The sequence below is a fragment of the Benincasa hispida genome, chromosome 9, assembly GCF_027475165.1.
Source record: "Benincasa hispida cultivar pf3 chromosome 9, pf3_genome.v1.1, whole genome shotgun sequence".
Lineage (NCBI taxonomy): Eukaryota > Viridiplantae > Streptophyta > Magnoliopsida > Cucurbitales > Cucurbitaceae > Benincasa > Benincasa hispida.
The window spans coordinates 77,992,048-78,010,180 of NC_143486.1; the positions used below are offsets into that span (position 1 = coordinate 77,992,048).

General features: G+C 32.2%; 1 protein-coding gene across 5 annotated transcripts; it reads left to right on the top strand.

Moving 5' to 3' along the window:
- The first annotated feature begins 12,553 nt into the window (after positions 1-12,553).
- LOC120085834 (putative WD repeat-containing protein C2A9.03) lies at positions 12,554-17,907 on the top strand. 5 transcript variants are annotated; one of them, XM_090317798.1, is made up of 11 exons: positions 12,581-12,810; positions 13,106-13,265; positions 13,358-13,528; positions 13,927-14,013; positions 14,892-14,967; positions 16,314-16,448; positions 16,558-16,668; positions 16,778-16,869; positions 16,971-17,076; positions 17,154-17,240; positions 17,343-17,907. In XM_090317798.1, the coding sequence occupies exons 5-11, from the start codon at positions 14,965-14,967 to the stop codon at positions 17,754-17,756; spliced, it is 948 nt and encodes a 315-aa protein (XP_090173924.1). In that variant the 5' UTR covers positions 12,581-12,810; positions 13,106-13,265; positions 13,358-13,528; positions 13,927-14,013; positions 14,892-14,964; the 3' UTR covers positions 17,757-17,907. The 5 variants fall into 5 exon arrangements, with proteins under 5 accessions (XP_038897974.1, XP_038897975.1, XP_090173924.1 ...); XM_090317799.1 differs by having other exon boundaries at positions 14,916-14,967; XM_090317797.1 differs by having other exon boundaries at positions 13,361-13,528.
- The last annotated feature ends 226 nt before the right edge of the window (positions 17,908-18,133 follow it).

The window sequence follows — 18,133 nt, forward strand, 5'->3', positions numbered from 1 at the left end:
ATTGCTTCTTTTCACCCAATTTACTAAAAGAACATGTGAACCCTAAATTAAAATAAAAATAATGATAATGATAAAAACAAGATTTAAAAAATAATCATTTTTTTTAGTTTTCGAATTTTGACTTGATCTTTGAAAACTCTTGGGAATAAAATTATTTAACAAAGAAACTCACAGATAGAAATAATGTCTATAAACTTTTTTTTAATTAAAAAAAACTCTAAATAGTTATCAAATAGAGTCTTAACTTCAATTTTGAGTATACTAGGTCTTTAAACTTAAAAATGTCTAATAAACTTCAAACTTTGAACTTTTTGTTTAATAATTCATATATTCACACAAATTTGACCGTTTAAGAACCTTTTTTTAGAAAAAAGTACTTTTATTAAGCCTCAAGGGCAAAAATTAAAACAAAATCATTTACAACTAGATTTTGAATCCACGAAAGATAAGAATCTATCCGCCCATCATTTAAAACAAATAACCTAGTTTTCTTAGCTACAATAATCAGCTAATTTATTCTTATATCTAGAGTTATGAATAAAAAAGGCGACACACGAACATTATATTAAGTTATTTATATATTTTGTTATACTTTTTTTATTATATTAAAAATGGAACAATAATTTATTGGTAAGTGAGCCCATTATATATAGGGAATGTAATCTTCCATCAATCAGATGAGTGAACAAAATCTCTTCCCCTATTTACACTTGTTATGGTATCACAACCACATTTTTTTTCTCACTCCTCTACAATTTTTCTTCCAACTTCCTTCCGTTTTTCTCGACTTCCTTCCATCGATTCTTCTGTCTTTTTTCTTCTTAAATCATTTTTCTATTTTTTTTTATTCGCCATGGCCGATGGTTCAGGTGTTTCTAGTTCGTTTTTATTTTTCATTCAGTTTTTTTTTTTTTTTTTTAAAAAAAAAGGTGTTTCTAGTCATATTTGCTATAATCAATCTTGCTTTGTCAGTTTAAGGCATGTTGGTAGTATTTTCGTTGTTTTTCCAAATCGGACTCGATTTTTTGTTGAATATGTTGGGGATATCAAGTTATATACTGATGTGATATTGAAAGGCGTGCTCTTTATCTAGTCAGTGCTTTGCTTAAAGATTCTTGATATTCTATTAATATTTCTCAAAATACTTGCTTTATTCAGGACAAATTACAATCGAGACTGATTGGCAATGTTGAATATTTAGATGGACTTTATTTGTTCTCTGTACCTGTTGGTTTATCATTTAAAAGAAATTAACACTCTGTGTTTGCTTGTTCAACTTCTTCTACTGTTTGGCACTGGCGATTGGGACATTCTTCTTCTGCCTGGATACATATGTTGAAGTCAGCCTTGAATTTTAATGATTCCTTTTCAAATAAATGTTGTATTTTTCCTCTAGCAAAACAACGATGTTTGTATTTTTCTTCATATAACCATGTTTCTGACAATGTGTTTAACTTGATACATTGTGACATTTAGAGATCATTCAATACTAAAACTCATGTTGATTTTTCATACTTCTTGATTATTATTGATGATTGTTCAAGATTTATATGGGTATATTTGTTAAAGCATAAAAGAGATGTCTTACATGTTATTCCTGGATTTTTCAAGATGGTTGAGACGCAATTTTCCCAGGTCATCAAAGTTTTTCGTTCTGACAATGCTCCTAAGTTACAATTTAAAGATTTTTTTTTTTTTTTTTTTTTACTTCTACTGGAACTATTCATCAGTTTTCTTATGTAGCTATTCCATAGCAGAACTCAGTTGTCGAACATAAACATCAACACCTCCTAAATGTGGCTCATGCACTTATGTTTCAGCCTCATCTTCCTATTATTTTTTGGGGCAAATGCATTCTTATTGCATCTTACTTGATCAACAAATCTCCTATGTCATTATTATCAAATAAGTGCCCTTACAAAGTTTTACTTGAAAAGGAAGTTAATTACTCAGTTTTACGTACTTTTTGGTGCCTTGCATATGCTTCTACATTGTCTATACACTATACAAAGTTTGATCCTCATGCTAATCTGTGTGTTTTCATGGGATATCCAGCTGGTATTAAAGGTTATAAACGGTATGATATCACAAGTCAGCAGTTCATTATATCATGTGATGTTCAGTTTTTTAAAGACCTCTTCCCATTTCATTCTTCACATCAGGACACATTGTCTCTTCTCCTGATTTTTTAAATCATGTTTGTTCTTCCTTGTCCTGTTTTAGAAGACTTCTCCATGCAAGATAATTCAAAAAATGGTGTGTCTTTCTGATTAGAATATTTCCATCCATCTGTCGTTTCTTTACCTACTATTTCAGACCAAAATGCCACGTTTTTTTATAATTCTGATCATTTAGTTGATGAATTGATAGTTGATGTTCAACCCATAGATCAAGCTTTGATTGCTTGGTTCATGATAATACCTCTATAGTTGTTGTTCCCAGAAAATCAACTAGGCAGCGCCGATCCCCTTCTTATCTCAAGGTTTTTTACTGCAATTTGATTGCTAATATCTCATTGTCTTCATCAACTCTTTTTTTCTTTGGCATATATATTTCCTATGATCGTTATTCTGACTCTCACAGACATTTTATATCTAATGTGTCTACAACTTATGTACCTTCATATTATCATCAAGCTACAAAATTTTATCATTGAAATCATGTTATAGCCGAAGAACTTGTGACTATGGAACGTATAAAGACATGGATGGTTGTACTACTTCCTAAAAAATATCATGCTATTGGCTCAAAGTGGGTTTATCGAATTAAATATATACCGGATGGAACTATTGATCACTACAAAGCTCGTCTTGTGGCAAAAGGATACAACCAACAAGAAGGAGTTGACTTCTTTGACACATTTTCTCATGCAGCCAAAATAGTTACTGTGAAGATATTATTGACTCTTGCTAATTCTTTTAACCGACAATTAGCTCAGATGAACGTAAATAATGCATTCTTAAATGACGGCTTATTTGAAGAAGTATATATGTCTTTATCATTGGGTTATCACACTTTTATTGTTGCTGATAAGAGGGGGAAATTGGTTTGTAAGCTGAATAAGTCCATATATGATTTAAAACAAGCTTCACATCAATGGTTTACTAAATTTTCAAGTGCATTGTTGTCACATGGGTTTATCTAGTTGAAATCAGACTACTCCTTGTTTACTCAAGTGGAAGCTCTTTTATTGCACTATTAGTCTATGTTGACAATATATTTACTACAAGAATTTTAGTTTTTTCTGAAGAAACTTTTTCCAATGCAGAAAAAAGTGTCGGGAGTACTCATTTTTTCCAACGATTTTTTGTGGCATCAGAGAAAAAATATCTCCTGATGAAAACTTGACTAGCGTCGGGATAAATCTACTATCCTGATGTTATTTTCTTGAACCGTCGACATAAACTACGTTAGAAAAAAGATTTATTAGCCTCTCCTAATGTCATAATTTTAACATCGGGAGATAGTGTCTATCTCAGTGGTATAGACGAGGTGTCGAGTTTTAAAGAAAGGTTGAAAAAATTTTATTAGAGTTATCCCAACGGTGTTTCAAATAACCGTCAGGCGAATGTACATATCTCGATAGTGTTACTAGCGTCGGGAAAGGATTAAATTAAAAAAAAATTGAAAATTTTTATTAGATTTATCCCGACGGTGGGTCAAACTACCGTCAGGAGAACATACTTAGCCCGACGGGGTAAAAAGCATCGGGCAAGGGTCAATTTAAAAAAATTTGAAAAAAATTTATTAGAGTTATCCCGACGGGGGTTCAAACAACCATTAGAAAAATATATTTTGCTCGACGGTTATAGAAGTGTCGAGATATGCTAAATTTAAAGAAAATGGTTTTCGAAATTTTATTAAAGTTATCCTGATGGTGAGTCAAACAACTATCGGGATAATACTTCGTCTGATGGTGCGTCGGGAGAGGGTCAATTTAAAAAAAAACAAAAAACTTGGGGAATTTTTATTAGAGTTGTCTTGATGATGGTCCCAACAACCGTTGGGAGAGGGTCAATTTAAAAAAAGTTGGGGAATTTTTTATTAAAGTTATCCCGATGTTGTCCAAATGATCGTCGAGAGAACGTATTTAGCCCGAAAGTTTTAGAATTGTCGGGAGAGGGTCAATTTAAAAGAAATATTGGGGGATTTTTTATTAGAGTTATTCCGACGTTAGTCCAATGGACCGTTGGGAGAAAGTACTTAGTCTGATAGTTTTAAGAGCACCGGGAGAGGTTAAATTCAAACCCTCATTCGTTTCAGTGCAGCCACTGCCCGTAGTTTCTTCCCCTTCTTTCTTTCTTCTTTTCCCGTCTTTCTTTCTTCGTCTGCTCGATTCTTACGAGTGTGTCCGCTCATCCTTGCCCAATTCTCATCATCTGGTGTGATACTCTTCTCCTACCTTTCGTCGTCATCTACAACCAGGTACGGATTTCTATTTATTTTTTTTTGTTGGGTTTTTGTTTCTTTTTAATTGAGAGTTCTAATGGAGGATCAGTATGAGCCTTTGAAAGACCTTGGCTCTGGAAATTTTGGAGTTGCTAGGCTCGTTAAAGACAAGAAGATAGACGAACTTATTGTAGTCAAGTACATTGAGAGAGGGAAGAAGGTAAATAACTTATCAATTGGATTTCATGTTGTAAATTACTTAAATAATGGTGGGATCAAGAGTTTTGGGTCTGATTCATTGTTAACAGATGAGATTTTCCTTGTGATTGTTTCTGATTAGCTTTTGGTTTGATGCTTTGATGATTTCTCTTTGGTCTTGATGCTTAACTTGCTTAAACAATGGTGGAATTTGGAGATTTGGGTCTAATTATTCTTTTGCTAAGGGATTTCCCTTGTGATTGTTTCTGACTACCTTTTGGCTTGGTGCTTTAATGGCTTCCAATTGTTTGTACCTTTTTTCTTTGTTGACTTGTGGAGAAAATTATGAAGTTTTTATTATGGATGGTAGTATTGCTGCATCCTCGATGTGCACTCTCTGTGGAAATTTGTTCGTTAGCTTCTTCAATTGTATTTTAAAACTTTCTATGGAAATTTGTTTTAATTATCCATTTCATCTCTCTTTGCATATTGAATATGGCTCACCAGTTAGTTTATTCAATATGTTATAGAACAAAGCCTAATAATGGTTAATATGTATCGATGTTTAAGCAAATACAGCAAATGCAACAATGGAATTTCTATTTTTTTTTTTTTTTGTTGGGTTCTTGTTTCTTCCCACCGATGTTGAGATTGTTATTTGTATATTGAGTTTGAGTTTAAAATGTATAAATATGGATTGGGAGGCTGGGAGAGGGGAAGATTGCATAAAGTTCATTTGTATTTGTTAATGTTCTTATGTTAGGTTTAAAGTTGGTATGGGGGTAAATGTATAATTATATTGAAGTTTAAGTTGAGTTTTAAGTTCAATATTGAGTCTGAGATTGTAATATGTAAATTTGAGTTGGTTTGTTTCAATTCATTAATGTTCTTAGTTGATTTTTAAGTTCTATATTCATTTTGAGATTGGTATATGATATATTTGAGCACTAAACTTATTTAAATTTGTATTTTGTAGGTATCTCGAGATTTATGTTGAAGATGCATCTTCCGACAAGCTTAGTTAGGTTGTAGAATTTTGTTTCATAGGTACTTTGTGGATATTATGTAATGTTATTTCAGATTTAAGAATTTGTGAATGTTATGTTATATTTAAGATGAATAGTATTAGTAGTCGTTTATTTGACAAATTCTTAAGATTCAAACATGTTTTCTAGATATTATTGAATATTGTAGACATCTAATTAATTTTAGCAATTTTTATTTTAGTTTATTTGATATTTGTAAGATTTAAGCAGGTATAACATTTGTAGATATATATATATATATATAAAATTTAGTAAATAAAGAAAAAATATATTTCTGATGCCTAAATATGTAATCTCGATGGTACAGGGGTTGAGAAGAAGTGTAATTTCATGCTTGTTTTTTTACCTTTTTTTCCTATGCTAAAATAGGTCACTATCGGCATAAGTAACCATCTCTCGACAATATAGGGATTGGAAAAAATGTAATTTCATGACAAAATAGCTCTCAGGATAACTTTCGTCGATGGTCGAATCGTAGATTAAGCGTTGGGATAAGTAACCATCTTCTGATGCCAAATGGAAACTGTATGCATAAGCTGACTTCTCCCAGCGGTGGAAAATTATTCTTACCGTCAGGAGAAATAACTTTTCGCAATAGTATCACTTAGGGTCGGCAAAAGCCCTCATCTTTGTTCCGTCTAGATATCTTTTTTCCTACAACAAGGCTTTTTTGGGTCGAAAAAGGTTTTCCCGACGATGTTGTCCCGACGATTGGATTACTGTTGGGATTGGTTTTACCAACAGTTTTTTATTCCAAATTCTTGTAGTGATTATCTTGGACCATCTACACATGAAATGAATTCTGTTAGGTGCATGTTGCATTCTCATTTCATGTTGAAAGACTTGGGAACCGCTAAATATTTCCTTGGCCTCAAATTATCAAGGTCTCAACCAGGTTTATTTTTGTCTCAAAAGAAATATTGTCTCCAAATATTAGAAGATACTAATTTCCTTGACTCGAAGCCAGTTATTTCTCCCATGGATCCTAATATAAAGTTGTCTAAAATGGAAGGTACTCCTTTGTCACCTGATGATGCTATTTGCTATAGAAGATTAATTGGCAGGCTTTTATATCTTCAGATATCTCCTTTTTGGTCCAACGCCTTATCCAATTTTTGCAGCAGCCAACATCTTCCATTTGAGTGGAGTATCATATGCTTAGGTATCTGAAACGGGCACTTGGCCAAGGAATGTTGTTGAAATCGTATACTCTCTTTTAGCTGAAAAGCCTTTATTGATATCGATGGGGGTGCTTGTCCAGATACAAGGCGATATATTAATGGTTTTTGTGTCTTCATTGGTGTCTCTTTAATACCTTGGAAGTTTAAGAAACAAACTACTGTCTTACGTTCGTCTGCAGAAGTGAAATATCGTGTTTTGGCATTTGTTACTAGTGAACTAATTTGGATTAGGCAGCTTCTTCATGAATTGAGAATTGATTGCTCTTCACCAGCTCTTGTGTACTGTGATAATGAAGCTGCAATTGTTGTAGCTTTCAATCCAATGTTCCATAAGAGGACCAAACACATTGAGATCAATTGTCATTTCGTTCGTGACAAGATTGTGATGGTTTTCTTCGTCTTTTGCCTATTCACTCACATTTCCAACTTGTTGACATGTTTACAAAAGCTTTTATCTTCCTCTATTTTGATATCCTTTATGTCCAAATTAGGAGTTCTCGGTATTCACACTCCAAATTTAATTTGTTAGCAGTGAGCTGGGGGATGTAATCTTCCACTATTAAATTAGTAATAAAATCTTTTTCCCTATTTAGATTTTTTTAAAAATCAAATTGATTGCTAAATACTTACTAAAGTTGAAAGACAAATTAAGCTAAGTTAACCATTCAAAACTTATTAGATATTTATCAAAGTCTAATGATAAAATACACGCAAAGATGCATTAACTAATTTTTTTTTTTTTTTTTTAAAAAAAAACCCTAAACTAGTATCCAAATTTAGCCAACAATTTTACTTCCTTTCTATTCCAGAAACTTGAGTCATAAATTTTTTAATCAATAAAATATATTATATATCAATTGAATTATGCGGGTATTAAAAAGAGACCATCTTACTCCTATTACACGTGTGAATGTAATTAAAGGAATTTAAGAGAATTAACATCCAACACATATATAGTACATATGTTTGAGAAAATAAAAAGAAAAAAGAAAGGCAATAAAAGTAGAGTGCAGATAGTGGATCAGGTGGAGATGCGATAAGTGAAACAAACAACCAAATCTCTGATTTCCATCCAACAAGCCACGTAATCATAAATTCAAATCCACATTTATTTTCAGCCGTTGATGTAAAATCCCATATCTGAATTTAAATTCCCACTCAAATCCTCCACACATTATTTCCAACTTATTCTTATTAATTAATTCAATCAGCCAATTAATTACATACTAATTATTATTATTTTATTTATTTGTGGCGTCAGCAGATTTGTCCACATCGATATTAACCATCTCCCCTAGCTAGAACATAATGGAAAGAAGTATTTGGAGACCAGCTAATCCAATTCCTTTACGCACTCTTCTCCTAATTGAATTGACATTAATCGCACCAAAAGCCAAAAGTATGGTAAATATTTATCTTATGCAAATTACAGTGTACACTAATTTGGACAAATGGAAATGAGAAAGAGAAAAAAAGCTTGCACTAACGGGTCATTTAGTTTAAGGTTTAAAAATGTTCAGTATATTCGAAAATGAAAAATCTAAAAATAAGATTATTGAAATTAATGATGACTATATTTGATTGTATATGAAAATGTTATCAAAATTTTATGATAACAAATTAGCTTTGTATTTTATTTATAAAATTAATCATGGATACCTCTATAAAATTTTGATAGATTAATTGATAAATAATAAATTCAATTCAAAATTTTGAGTAAAATTAATCATTTAATTATCAAATAATAATATTAATTACAAATATTTGTAAAATGAGTAATTTATAATTAAAGTTATTTGATTATATAATTTGATATATCAATTTGATGAATTTATATAAATATGATGTATGAATTAACAAGACAATCAAATTAATTTTAAAAAAATAAATATAATTTTTTTGTGATTAAAAAAATAATGATTTATAATTACTCAATGATAGACTAGTTATAATTATTAAAAAAATAATCTCATAAAATATTAATCATAATAATAGTTAATTGACTATGTATATAATTTATTAATAGATTAATAGTATTGACACATTGGTTCTTTACCGTTTATAATATAATTTATTTATTTATGAATCTAGAGTAGTTAAATTCAAATATTATAACTTAAATTTTAATATAATTTTCTTAATTATAAATGTTATATTCATATATCAATTAATTTTCATAATATATAATAAAAGAATAAATTCATGTATTAAAATAGGAGAGACTGGACATCAAGAAAAAACCACACTTTGGATGGGTATCATTCATTCGTATAAAGAATGCATGAGAATAGTTTATTCTCGTGTCTAAAGCTTCAAAACTTATACCAAATAAGGAAATGTGTATCCCTTATTCATTTTCACCCTCATTCTCATCTCAATTCCTCCATTCCAAACGTCTCCTAAAAGTTAGAAATAAAATCGAAGTAAGATTTAAAATTTAAAAGGGTGGGCTCAAAGAAATTAAAATAATACTAAGAATGATATTTAACATGATTTCTTAGATGATCATTATTAAATGATGGATTAACTTAAAAGCTTAATTTAATAAATAAAAATAAATTTAATATTATATCGTAATAAATACTTTATTCATTCAATTATACTAGAATTACTACTGAGTTAAAAAAAACTACTTTTAATTCATGTGTATTTTAGTACAAACATTTTAATATTTATACTTTCATATTTGTAACAATTTGGTCTTATAATTTTGATAAATAATAATTTAGTCCTTATACTTTACATTCTATAATGATTTAATCTTTGTCTTCAAATAGGATTAAGATTTGATGAAATTTCTTATGCAAGTATTTTGACAAATTGATTAAGAATCAAACTCTAAAGACTAAGACTTAGTTTATTATTGTTGTAGTTTTTAAAATAATTGTTGTCAATTTTACTTATAAAAAAATCTACTATAAAATGATGTCAATTAGTATTCAGTAAATTTCAACTTGAAATATGAATAAATTAATTATAATGTTTGGTAAATAATTTTGAATTGTAGTGATGAGTAATAATGAAAATAGGCTTGTTATCAAAATTTGCATATTTTAATTTATATTTTAAAATAATGTTTTAAAATGTTATATCATATATTATTCAACTTAAATTTATATTTCTTTAACTAGATTATTTTGTTAAGTATAAGATTATTGAGTAAATATAAGGGAAATATATGCACTTTTTTTTAATAAAAAAAAAAGAGACAAAATTGATGGGATTGAACTAACAACATGAAAATTGATGGGATTGAACTATCAATATGAAATTTGATGATATAAATTGGCTTTGCAAGGAATATACTAAATATATAAACAATTTTATTTTCATAAGAATAAAATTGAAAATTGAAAATTTGTCAGAGTAATCTTTTATTTTACGAGAATTTAACTTTGAAAATTAAGATAGATAAGATTTTAAGAATGATAAGAATTAATAAAGAAATTTGTTAGAGTAACCATTGATTTTATACATCCTAAATCGTCACATAATATAAATTGACACCTAACAAAGAAATTTGTTAGAGTAACCATTGATTGTATACATCTTAAGTTGTTACATGATATAAACTGGCATTTAACATCAACGGTATTTTTCATGGTTAAGAACTAAATTTATATATATTTAAAATTCTATAGTCTAAATTGTTACCTACCAAAGTTAAAAAAAGAAAATAGTTTCTTTTAAGAATTAAAAATATAAAAATATAAAAGTTAAATCGTTTATTTCTATAGAGATTAAGGATAAAAAGTTTTTCTAAAGAGAAGAATTCTAAGGCAACCATTGTATTAATAAATTTTTATACTAATTATTACATGGTAGAATAATAACATTTAAAATAATAAAAAAATATTATTTAATTACCGTGTTAAATTAGCAATTTAAATAGTATGTACGGTCATAATACTAAAAATTTTCGGACAAAGATGACGCGGAAGTTTGAACATAGATAGCATTGTGGGAAAGAAACAGACAAGGAGATGGTTCGAGTTACCTACCTAAACCAAAATCGAAAGGGAAAATAGGTGGCAGCGGAAATAGAAACTTAGCCACGTGGATCGCTGCCATTCTATTAAACAAAATTGCTGACGAATCAAACACGTGGGCACTCGTTTATTCAATAAATTGCTCGACTCCTATTGCTGTTTGTTATTATTTTTTGAAAAAGACTTCAATTGCTATTTTGATAATTAAGTTTACGTGAAATAAATATAATATTAAAATTTGTGTAACTGACACTTGTCCTTCTATTTTCCCGTTAATTTGCGGTTAGCCGTTGGAGTTGGTGATATGGGAGATGATCTCTAGGTCAAATCAAATCCCGACCTTATTTTATCTTATCAACTATTAACTGAAGCTTCTCTATTTGTATGACTTTCATCCCCACATGATTTTACTTAATGCTCCATATTTTCTTTTATATATATATATATATATTCTTTTTTTTTGGGTTAAACTTACCGTTAAGTGATGAGGAGATACAAATTTATGAATTTTTGAGTGATTATATAAGTTTGGGTGAATTTTGACCGAACGAAATAAAGTCCAAAATTAAGATAAGATAAAGTACAATCAAAATCAATATAAAATTTCTAACCTAGATTATTTGGAATTAAGAAAAAGTCATACCCTAATCTTAAGAGGGTTAAATCTCATATCTAAATCTTAATAGGATTAAGATAAACTCTAAATCAAATCTCCTATCAATAAACGATTATGAGTTCATATGAGATCATTTGAAGTGGATCTTGGATCTAGATCTCAAACTTAAACTTTTAACTTTTTCTCTATTATATAGTTCTCTTACTAATTTAGGTATTAGTTGTTTTTGCAGGTCTTATATTCTAAAAAATTACAAATTTATCGTCGATGTCACGTGGAAGCCAAGTGCATTTTCTTTTGGTTAAAATTTGGCATAAAAAATATATGTCTTGATTAATATATTTATACCTTTATATTCAAGTTGACATGTACAAAATTGACTTAATTTTGTCAAATGAACTTAATTCGATGGAAATTGACATGTACTTTTTCTTTGAATGTCGGAGGTTGAATCTCCCATCTTTATATTTATTGTATTGAAAAAATAGATGTGGTAAAAAAAAAAAAAGAGAAAATGGAACTTATAGACTATGGAGAACACAAGTATGTGAAGCAAAAATGGATGAACAGCGATGAAGAAGAAGAAGAAGAAGAAGAAGAGTGGAATAAGAAAATTTGAGTATAATCGAATCGTAAAACAAAAGAAAAAAAATGCAGTTTTAGCATTAATTTAGAAATGAACCCATCCGATTCCAATACAAGCATAGCCAAAAAACCTGCGGTCAATTGGTCGGTCAATTTTTAAGATTAAAGCCAAATGTTTTGGCATTAGTTTTATTAAAGTTAAAGAAAAATATAAGGAAAAAGAATTCAACTCAATTTACCAACATGCCCCTAACTTTCCATTCTAAATACCAATTCTCCGGATTCCTATTTGACCACGTGACGCATCATCAACTTTGGACAAGGGCTCTTATAAGTTATTTCAATTGAATAATAACCTGCCTTCGTTTTTCACTAACACGTGTACCAAGACACCGAGCGTGCGAATAGTACCCGTGTGGGGCCTAACTATCAATTGACACGCCCGTACCGGTAAAATGGGCGGTTGGTCGGGTCCCACTTTGCTCCCGACCCGGCCCATTGACCTCGAATCCGATTCATATATCCATTTTGCTTTTATTCATTATATATAACTGCCTTCAGTCTCGCCTTTCCCTCGCTCTTTTCATCCGAAGTTCTCTAGACGTTTCTCTGTAATCATCTTCTTCCTTTATCTTTCCTCTCTCTCCGATTCAATTCGTCGTAAATCGGAAATTCTTTCAACTCTTCGAATCTCGTTATTCTATCTCCTCTTTTCTTTTAACCAGAACGCATTCTCAGTCAGCTTCTCCATTTGATCTTTCGTCACTGCGATTTGAATTCTCTACCTGGTTTCTCAACACTCATAGGTATTGTTGTTCTCTTTCATGTATTTTATATTCAGTTTTTTCTACTGTGCTCTTCGCTTCTGCGAGGTCGGTTTTGTGATCATCGATGAAACTTGAAAGAATGGACGCATGCTATTTTTTAGTTATAATGTGTATGAGATATCTTTTCTTGGAGCGTAGTGATGAATTTTGTATGAGTTTGGATATACTCTTCTTTTATCGTTTTTTTTTTTTTTTTTTTTTTTTTGGTTCAGAGGCTGTTTGAGATTCTGTTTGTTCGCTGGTTAAACTTAAAAGTATGTTTCTCATTTGGCAGATCCATGGAAAATTTGGGAAACGACTTCCTTGATTACCTTGTTGATGACTATTACGATGTGGCTAATTTCGATGACGACTCCTCTTTTGGTGATGGCGAAACGCAGAGGAGTAGCGACGTAGAGTCTCTGGACTCTGATTTCGAAGATGATTTTGAGACGGTATATTGTCTGTGCCTTTCCACCTCTTTTCCTCTTCACGTTAGCTTTGGTTAGAGGAAAAAACAATGACTGAAAATGACGTTTGACTTCAGCAGAGCAAGTCAAGAACTGATACGTCTGCATTGGAAGCTAGAAATGGGAAAGATATACAAGGCATATCTTGGGAGAGGCTTCATTTTACAAGGGAAAAGTGCCGTGAGACACGTTTGAAACAGTATAAAAACTATGAGAACCTCTCACGCCCTCGCGAAGACCTCGAAAAGGTCAGTGGCTCTGTCGTTATCATACCTTTTTGAGAGAATTGCTCTTCTCGCGTCCTTTTGCAACTAAACAAATTGAAAATGGGATATGTCGATTATGTTTGGCAAGTTGCGTTTGATTCGTAAATTAGCTCTCTCATGTAATTCCTAAATTACTTTCCTGATTTTTAAATAATATAAAATTTGGAGAGATACTATTCATTCACTTTTTCACAAGCGCACCGGGCTACTCTCCTTTATCCCCTTTCAGAAATTGAGCTTTCATGATTGAAGAATAAACTTTTAGATATCATCCACCTAGATAAACTATATTCTACTTTTTATTTTTTATTTTTTATAAAAAAACAGTTGGTTTTCTTCTCTAAAATCAGTTGGTTTTCTTGCCCTTTTTTGTTAAACAGGAATGCTTGCAAGTAGAGATGGGACATGGTTTCTATCACTTTCAGTTCAATACGAGGCTGGTCAAGTCAACAATTGTGCATTTCCAGGTTGAGATTCTTATTCATAGTGTTTGTTTATTCTTCTTATCATACTGGATAGTTATTTCAGTTTTAGCTGTTCGTATTTAAGGCTGTTTAGTTTGGATCTGTTTTAATATCTTGTTAAGGTGTGGACTACGCTGTCCCTTGACCGCCTTTGTATTTTTTTTCTAAAATAATTATCTTTTTCTTTTCTTCCTATTTTCGAATTCGGTGGGGCTTTTATCCACCGAGCATGGTCAGATTGGGAAAAAGAAGTAGAGTCTGCCGTGGTTGATTTTCATTTGTTGGGCCTCTAGGGTTAAAAGTATTGATAATTAAATTTAGTGAAGCGGATGGGTTTCGTAGTGATTTAAAATAGGTCTAATCTTAATGCACTTTGTCCGGAAGTCGTTTCTTTTAAATATATAATTCTGTCTCCGGTTAAAGAAACAGTAATCTGTTCAAGGTGCAAACAATTGCCCCCACAGGCAATATTGGTCATATTGCACCTTAAATGGTCCTCCTCTATCATGGATTTAAGCGCAATAGAACTAGTCTTTTGTTAGTTGTGGGTGTTTAAGTTATTGGATTACAGATTTGCTTTATGCTTGTGGTATGTACTGTTTCTTTTAGCACTTATCACTGTTTTGCTATTGCTTCTCCCAAGTGACCGACCTAATTTTGTGGATCAATTATGATTACTGTACAGTCAACTTCTAGAGTTATGCCGTCCTTGCCTCTTTTTTTTTTTCCAGAATCGTTTTGTTTTTCCCTGTAGATGCAATGTGTCTGTTGATTGTGTATCCTTATATTTTGTTTCGAACTTTCTATGACGAAGTTATAGATGCGTTGCTTTATTGGCTATTAACCATGATATATGAAGTTAACCTCTCTTTGCCATTTAGGACTGCTATTTCACTTTATTTCAGCATGTAAAGCAGGTGGGAGTTATAACTGAGCAGCTGGCGCAACCTTTAAATGGTATGACAGGAAGCCATCTGAGCATTTAAGGCATAAGAGGCCGTATGAAAATTTCTTTAGTTAAATATAATATATGCCCTACTCTTAGGGGTTTGTCATTGAAATAGTTAATTCCTCTCTTTATGCACTTAATGACGCATTTCAAATGCATTTTCTGTATGATGTTTCAACTTGGATAGTTTTTGTGTCGAGTCTTCTTAGGTTGAAGTTTATTTTGTTTGGCCTTTGTTGTCTGATAACATAAGGGTCAGAAGTGTCATGGTGAACGGCTGATCTAATTTCTTGGAGATTATTATTGTTCTACGTTATCTTTTGGGGAACAAAAAGTCGAACATCCTATTCGCATATGTTAACTATAATTTTTGTTGAATTAGCCCATGCATGGCCTCAGTTTTAGTTGGGAGTCTTATCCTTTCTTTGATTCAACATGTGGTTTTTAATCATTTGATACATGATTATATTATTATACAGTATTTCAGTTTCTCAGTTCTAGAGACTGATTTTTCACTCACCACATGTTAATCAAAGATTTATTTAGGTCGTCTTGCCTTTTTATTTCTCACAACGAGATTATATATATCGCTAGTCTTAAATCTTGCATCCTGCAAAGGTCATCTCATATGGCTGTAAAATTGCATGTGTTGTACTCTGGAACAAGGGTCAGACTCCTGGGGTGGGGTGGAAGGGAGGCAGCATCTGCCAAGTGGGTCCTCGCCTCACTTATCATACATAACCTATGCATTTGTATGCCAATGGCTCCCTGTTTCTGTTTCAAGATTGTCTGGTGGTGGCTGAGTCCGTAGTTTCTTTGCAAGGCCTAAAAGCATCGTTGTGCTCTTTAATTTACCTTATTTTGCAGACTTTTTCTTTCTAAGTTGTCCATTGTCCATTCTTTTATTCGGCTTTTCTGTGTCCATGATAGCTATAATATTTTGTTGTTTCTTATACGAGCACTCGGTTTCACCAAAGTAGTTTATTTTCACCTGCTGTGTGGAATTTGGTGAACTGTTTATTTACCTATTCATGGTTGTCTTGTCCTTGTCCATATGTGAGGTTCAGTGAAGTCAATTATTTACAAAGTTTCGGACATTTTAGGCTTCTAAAGTCGATGGATGTCAATTTGTCTCAGAGGCGATGACACTTTAGGCTTCTAGAGTGTCCCAGCTGACAAGTTAGTCAAATATTTTGATTTCTGGAGTTTGTTGAAAGTTGAAACAAACACACCAGAGAATCTTTTTGATCGATTAATTCTTAATCATTTTGTTATCATCAGTTTGGTGATTTTACTCCTAAACATCCTACTGCAGTCACTGATGCCTCCAACTTCTGTTTTTCAATCTGTGCAGCTGAGAAATTTGTTATGGGCAACTTCAAAACATGATGTATACTTAATGCAGAACTATTCAGTATTGCACTGGTCTTCATTGCTTCGAAGGAGCAAAGAAATACTAAATGTAGCTAAACCAGTTGTTCCCACTTTGGTATGTAGTGCTTTCGTTGGAAAATGTGATGCTAACACCTGGCACTTGAAAACATCCTTTCCAGATCATTGAATGCGCATATTAATCATTGTTTTGATGGCTTGTGCAGAAACTCCCTGGACTGATGTCTCAATCACTTTCCAGAGTTCAGATAAGCACCATGGCGGTTAAAGAGAATCTGGTTGTTGCTGGTGGTTTTCAAGGGGAACTTATTTGCAAGGTGTGCAAGTTGGGAGTTAAAACATATATATAGCACACTTGATAACTTCCTATTCAGTTTCCTTGTGGTTCCGAACATCTGATTTTTGTCTTCCTTATGCTTCGTTTAGTTCCTAAATCATCCAGAGGTTGCATTCTGCACAAAGATTACAGCAAATGAGAATGCCATCACCAATGCTGTGGATATTTATCGAGATTCAGTGTAAGCATCATAATCAATGTGGAAAATTGGCTGAGTAAACCAGTGTAGACTAGCATACAAAAAGATTAATAACACAGTTAATGATCATCTGTTTTTTGCAGTGGTGGAGTAAGGATCATGGCGGCGAATAATGATTGCAAAATTAGGATTTACGACGCCGAGATTTTTTCTTCCCTTGGTTGTTTCTCATTTGACTGGTCTGTAAATGTAAGTGGCATCCAGTCGGTTTTTCTTCGTTACTGTTTCTATAATTCGATGGTTCCCCTAACACCAGTCTCTCACAGAACACATCCGTAAGTCCAGATGGTAAGATGCTTGCTGTTCTTGGGGACAGTCCAGATTGCTTGATCACTGATGCAAATTCTGGCCGAGTGAGTACTTCGTGCCTTTTCACTGGATATTTATATTTATTGTACAAGTGAAGTAGAGAGGCAATAGAAATAGTCGAATGCTAAATGGTAGGCTTTGAACAGGGTATCGGATGCCTTCAAGGGCACCTAGACTATTCATTCAGCTCGGCATGGCACCCAAATGGGCATATCCTGGCCACAGGAAACCAAGATACAACCTGTAGGCTATGGGATGTGAGGAAAATGTCGGAGTCCATGGCTGTTCTAAAAGGAAGGATGGGAGCTATAAGAGCTGTAAAATTCACATCGGATGGTAGATTTATGGCTATGGCTGAGCCAGCAGACTTCGTCCATATCTTTGATACCCAATCTGGCTACGTTGAAGGCCAAGAGATTGATATGTTTGGAGAAATAGCGGGCATATCCTTCAGCCCTGATGCTGAGTCTCTTTTTATTGGTGTTTCTGATCGAACCTACGGTAGCTTATTAGAGTTCAACAGGAGACGTGAGAATACGTATTTGGACTCCGTGATTTAATGCCTTAACCTGGAACTGTTATTTTACCGAAGTGAAAATGTACCTGTAAATAACACGTCCAAGAGTTTGTATATGGATTCTGTAGAGGGAAAGAAGAAAAAGAATTCGAGCTTCGAAGATTTCAATGGATGTTCAAATTTAAGTTCTGAAACTTCTTTTCTTCTTGAAAGTAGCAAAAATTAATTAATTTCTGATGTAAATATAATTTTTTTCTTTTTGGTTTTGGTCGTTGTTTATGATATTGAGTTCATTTATGTTTTGTCTTGTCCGAATCACTGATTTTAATAGGCCATGTGATCTGCATTCTTCGATGATCATATATCTCTTGAAGCGACGTCTTTAATCGTCCGGTTTCAACGGCTATCCTTTCTCGTACG

Bases quoted from the DNA above. Each gene is read 5' to 3' on its own strand.
- LOC120085834 (XM_039042046.2), top strand. From the start codon at position 13,110: ATGGAAAATTTGGGAAACGACTTCCTTGATTACCTTGTTGATGACTAT. The intron at 13,529-13,926 runs GTCAGTGGCTCT...TTTGTTAAACAG, and splicing joins CTCGCGAAGACCTCGAAAAG to GAATGCTTGCAAGTAGAGAT. The intron at 14,014-16,313 runs GTTGAGATTCTT...CAATCTGTGCAG, and splicing joins CAACAATTGTGCATTTCCAG to CTGAGAAATTTGTTATGGGC.